Below are 6,000 nucleotides of genomic sequence, written 5' to 3'. Positions count from 1 at the left end.
TTTTGCTTTATGAAGTTATGTATATTTATTTAGGCCATCGAATTAAGTTTTCGTTATGTAAATAGTTTTCTATCGATATTTTTGAGCTTGTGGAAAGTTTTGAGTGAATTTACGGATTTTGGTTATTATACATAAATATTGTGGAAGTTTGGAGTTTTCGAGTAAGAATTGGGTAAATGCAGTAAAATTTAGTGGGGTTGTTTATAAGTCATTGTCATTCATTATTTTGTAAAATATATTTGTCTGTTTCTTCATATTATTCGTTTAATTAAATATTTGAAAATTATTGATTTCTATAATAATGGCGTTCAAACATATTTATGCGGACCATTTAAATGGTGAGGAAGTAGAGTATGAACTGAAACTACGTGGAAAACAGGATGAGCTCAAGAATGATGTAGAGGCAAAATACCGTCTATTGAGGTATTTGTTTAAAGATGATGAGAAAGAAGGCAGAGTTTATGAATCCCCGCACACTATCGATCAGGAGTATGATTTAGTGTGTTCCAGGTTGAAAGAGTTGCGGAGTAAACTAGCGAGTAAAACGAACGATAAGGCAGTGTATTCGCGATTGAACCATTATTGGTGCAGGGTACATAGAATTATGACGACAGACCCAGAATCAGAGCGTATGCGTAAAGAGTTGCTAAGCGATATCCGCGCGGAATTGAGTAAATTTGAAAAAGGCAAGGAAGAAGATAAACGTTTGGATTCATTTAGTTTAGAGTTACGAGGAAATTCGGATGGAAATGCTTATAAGTTAGATCGTCCCGAAGAAGGGGCACAAGGAAGTCGGAAAGAAGTAGGTGGAAAGAAAACGTCAGGTACCTCGGACAGAAATTTGGAACCTGCAAGGACACAAAGTGAACCCAGTGAGCGGGAGAAAGCATTAGAAGCACAGGTGGCTCTTCTACAAAAGCAGGTTGAAGCATTGTTGAATAGTTCAGAAGGGGCTAGAGGAGGAGACGTCGAACATAAAGAGCGAGTTAAAGAGAAAGGAAAAGAGTACGACAAATATGCATTCCAGAATAAGAAGTTAGATAGTTATGTTGAGGGTAGTGTTCCGCCAAGGCAAGAAATTGATGTCCGTGGTAGACAGAGTGAAAGACAGCATGAACCTCTGTTTGGACAGCAGGTTCCGAGATCGGTATATTACGAAAGGGAGCGGAAGGTAAGGTCTGAAGAGTACGAAGGTGATGATAGCGGAAGACAGGGTAACAACAGATTAAACGATTGCGAGATCGATTACAGGAGGACGAGAGTGGTACGCGAAGAAAATGGTCCGTGGAGAAATGATCAACAGAGGAGTTGGGGTACACAACGAGATGTAGAGTTAAGAAGGAATAGAGCGTATGAAAGTAGAGCATTTCACGCGCAGACTTCTCAAAGAGATCAACAAAGAAGGTTGTATGAGTTAGAAAGGAACGACACCACATACGAACCGCAGTCAGGATACCACGATGGAAGAGAAGTAAATTACCGACATCGGGACGAGAGCAGTAGAGACTGGAGTAGAGAACGCAGAAACAGACGAGGGGAACTCTATGGGCAGGATTTTCACAATTTGCCGAGGAATCAGATACCGCTTAGCTCGGATGAGTTCTCGGAGGATGAGAGGTTCCACAATTTGATGAATCACCCGAGGCGACGCAATCAACGGAGAATCAGCGAGTCCGAAATCCGCGATGCCGATCGAAGAATGGAAAAATGGCATTTGAGCTTCAGTGGAGATGCAAGGAGCAGGTCATTGGAGGACTTCCTGTTGAAGGTACGACGACTAGCGAAAATGGACAGAATTGCCGACGATGTACTAATGCAAAGAGTGCACACAATTCTTCGTGGGGAGGCATATGTACTTATGCTATGCAGATGAGTTCTCGGACTGGGCACAAGATAGAGTACCTTACATGTACGGCGACCCTAACAAGGATCAGGGAAACCGTCAACAGATTTAAGAGCGGAAGCAGACTCGAAACGAATCATTCCTGAGTTTCAAGATGGAAATAGAACGGCTGAATAAGTTGCTGAGTACTCCACTAGACGAGCAGCGAATTTTTGAGGTGATTTGGGACAATATGCGTCCGCATTACCGTTCGAAGTTAGCATGTATGACGGTTCACAGTCTTCGAAAGCTGGAATATTATGCTTACAGGATTGATGCCAACGACCCGGTTTTCAGGAATGCCCGAGATGGACCAAGTAGGGTGAATGCGGTTCATAACATTGAGATCGAGAAGAAAGAAGACGAATCTTACAGTTCGGAGTCGGATTCAGAAAATGTAAATGCTATAGGCAACCGGTTTGACAGGGACAGGAGGCCCAACCAACAGCGACCAATGGGAGTTAATGGAAGAAGCCAAACTACAAACAATAGAGACACACCTTCTACGACACAGCTACCACTGTGCTGGAATTGCAGAAAACACGGACATCTTTGGAGAAATTGCCAGGAAGAAAAGAGGTTGTTTTGCTACCTGTGCGGTGCTCAGGGTAAAACAGTTACGACATGCGAGAATCATTCTGCCGAAGCCAGAAGACCAGCTAGGGAGAATTCAGGGAAACTAAACAGGGAATGCCAGAGAGGAACGACAGCATTCCGGTCACTAGGGTTCCCATAGAGACAGAGATAACACCCTTCTTGGACCCGTATCAAGACGTCTGTGAAGTAAAGATCCATACAGAGATGTGTCCACATGTGGCGGTAAAGATCTTCAATATTGATTATGACACACTTCTAGATTTCGGTATAAGCGTGAGTGAGACGAATTTGGCAGGTATTGCGCGAGAAACGGTCTGGCGGTACACCAGAGCCCGAGAAATAGTTACGGAAAATAAGACGGTGCACAGAAGCTTAGGTTACGTAAATTTACCAATGGAGTTCCGTGGAATAACAAAGATCATTCCAACGTTAATAGTGCCACAGGTGGCGAGGAATTTGATTCTGGGTTATAATTTTTGGAAGATTTTCGGAATTCAACCTATGATTCAAGGATCGGAGGGTTTTGAACAGGTAGCTACGGTGGACACAGCAAAGAACGCTGCGTTGGGACTAGAATGTACAACCAGTGCGCCCATGCTTTCTATAGATATTCTACCAATGCTCAAGGGTTCTGATCCAGATGAGTCTTTGGACATTCCGGCACTGGAACTACCGGAACCTTCAAAGATAACCCCAGAAGCAGTCGAGACTGAACACGAGCTGTCTGTGGAACAGAGAAACGAGTTGACAGATGCTATCAAGGTTTTTCCGTGCACGACGGAAAATCGATTAGGAAGGACTTCGGTTATTCAACACGAGATAGTTTTGAATGACGAGGCTAGACCAAGACGACAACCGCTGTACCGATGTTCACCGACGATACAGGCTGAGATGGATGCGGAACTAGAGCGATACAAGCGAATAGATGCCATTGAGGAATGCACCAGTGAGTGGGCTAGTGCACTAGTTCCTGTTCGGAAATCGAATGGAAAGCTACGTGTGTGCCTTGATTCTCGTAGAATAAACGCGCTGACAAAGAAAGATTCTTACCCAATGAGGAATATGGGAGAAATATTCCATCGATTGAGTATGGCTAAATTCTACTCGGTGGTGGATCTGAAAGATGCGTACTTTCAGATCCCACTGAAAGAAGAGTGCCGAGATTTCACGGCGTTTCCACCAACAAGGGGCTATACCGCTTCAAGGTATGTCCTTTCGGATTAACGAATGCACCTTTTACGATGTGTCGCCTTATAGACAAAGTCATAGGGACTTTGTATACCAGGACGACATTGTAATCACCACATGTCCGACTATTGCACATCGTAGGAGAGAGACTAGCAAAAGCTAATTTAACGATATCTCACGATAAGAGCAGATTCTGCAGAAAGAGGGTCTCCTATCTGGGATACCTACTCACAGATGAAGGAGTATCCATAGATAACGCTCGAATCGCCCCAATCTTGGATTATGCACGGCCTAAGAATGTGAAGGACATAAGACGGTTGTTAGGACTGGCTGGGTTTTACCAGCGTTTCATTGGAAACTACAGCCAAATAGTGGCACCGATCTCCGATTTGTTGAAGAAGACGAAACATAAATTCGTTTGGACGGAAGCAGCGGAAACAGCATTTGGGAACCTAAAGGCCTCGTTGGTGGCTGCACCCATTCTAGGGAATCCAGATTTCTCGCAGCCATTTTGCATAGAATCTGATGCATCAGATCTAGCCGTAGGAGCAGCGCTAATTCAGCAGCAGGAAGGACATTCACGGGTTATCGCCTACTTCAGTAAAAAACTGAGTAGTACTCAACGGAAGTATTCCAGCGTAGAGAAAGAGTGTCTCGGCGTTTTACTAGCGATACAACACTTCCGCCATTTCGTTGAGGGCACTCGGTTCCGGGTGGTTACCGACGCCCGCAGCCTTTTATGGCTTTTCACCATTGGCGTAGAAACCGGCAATGCGAAACTATTAAGGTGGGCCCTTAAAATACAGTCGTACGACATCGAGCTGGAATATAGGAAAGGGAAAAATAATATCCTGGCGGATTGTTTATCGAGATCCGTAGAAGCCATTTTCACCGTGACTGTAGATAAACGGTACCAGGAATTGGCATCTAATATTGAGCAGAATCCAGCAGAATATAAAGAATTCCGCGTTGTTGATGGGGAGATTTTGCGGTATTGCAAAACCGAAGATAGAATGGAAGACGTTAGGTTTAGATGGAAAAAATATCCTCAAAAAGCAGAGCGCTCTGACATCATTCGGAAAATTCACGAGGAAGCTCATCTAGGTCCCGAAAAGACATTATTTTCCGTACGGCAGAAATTCTGGTGGCCGAAGATGAGCAAGGAGGTTAAACAACAGTGTCAGACATGTATGAAATGCCAAATGAGCAAGGCAACGAACCAAAATACTACGCCACCGATGACAAACCAAAAGAAAGTTGTGGAGTATCCGTGGCAATTCCTAGCGATGGATTACGTTGGTCCATTGCCACCATCTGGAAAGGGAAGGAGTACCTGCTTGCTGGTAGTAACAGACCTCTTCAGCAAATTTGTGATGATCCAGCCATTCAGGGAAGCAACGGCGGAAACACTGACCAATTTCGTAGAAAACTCCATCTTTCTTTTGTTCGGGGTACCTGAAGTAGTTTTGACCGATAACGGGACGCAGTTCGTGTCAAGAACGTTTCAGGACCTCTTGGAGAAATATCACGTGACACACTGGAAAACGCCGAGCTATCACCCGCAGGTTAACGACTCGGAAAGAGTAAACCGAGTGATTACCACCGCCATCCGTGCTTCCATAAAGGGTAGTCATAAGGAATGGGCGAACAACCTACAGCGAATCGCGAATGCAGTCCGTAACTCGGTTCACAGTACAACAAAATATACGCCGTATTTCCTGGTGTTTGGAAGGAATCAAGTGTCTGACGGCAGGGAATATCGCCTAATGCGAGACACGGGGTCTACGGAAAAAGAAACTCTAGAGCCCGAGCAGAGGCAAACCCTATTGGAAGAAGTGAGGGAAAACTTAAAAGCAGCGTATCAGAAACATTCGTCCTACTACAACTTGAGGTCTAACGCAAACTGCCCAACGTATTCGGTTGGGGAATCTGTTTTAAAGAAGAATACGATACTATCGGACAAAGGGAAGGGTGTGTCGGCTAAGTTGGCACCGAAATATATACCAGCAATTGTCAAGAGGATTGTGGGCAGTCATTGTTATGAGCTGGAGACTCTGGATGGAAAACGACTTGGTATTTTCCATTGCAAGTTTTTGAAAAAGCTTGCCAAGCCAGATGCTCCGTAAATTCAAAAAGTTGTTCAGCTATGTACCTGTCTCAGGCAGCGACAACGAGCCAGTGCGAGCCCTGGTCTCACAAAATTGAAAATATTTTCCCAGCTATGATGCTCTTGGGTGGTACCCAAGAGTTACTATTACTCCGTTGAAGCTGTGCTCCGGATAACAAAATATGATTCACCATTGCAAAGTCTAGCACTGACCTTCGGGTCAGTC

At 44.4% G+C, this 6,000-nt stretch overlaps 1 protein-coding gene across 1 annotated transcript; it reads left to right on the top strand.

Annotated features, from left to right (window-relative positions):
* Positions 1 to 301: 301 nt before the first annotated feature.
* On the top strand, positions 302 to 1,873 carry LOC134222846 (trichohyalin-like). The gene has a single exon (XM_062701994.1). The coding sequence runs from the start codon at positions 302 to 304 to the stop codon at positions 1,871 to 1,873; it is 1,572 nt and encodes a 523-aa protein (XP_062557978.1).
* Positions 1,874 to 6,000: the final 4,127 nt, after the last annotated feature.

This window comes from Armigeres subalbatus, chromosome 3 (assembly GCF_024139115.2).
Source record: "Armigeres subalbatus isolate Guangzhou_Male chromosome 3, GZ_Asu_2, whole genome shotgun sequence".
Taxonomy (NCBI): Eukaryota; Metazoa; Arthropoda; class Insecta; order Diptera; family Culicidae; genus Armigeres; species Armigeres subalbatus.
This window is presented reverse-complemented; position numbering and strand designations above follow the sequence as displayed.

Bases quoted from the DNA above. Each gene is read 5' to 3' on its own strand.
- LOC134222846 (XM_062701994.1), top strand. From the start codon at position 302: ATGGCGTTCAAACATATTTATGCGGACCATTTAAATGGTGAGGAAGTA.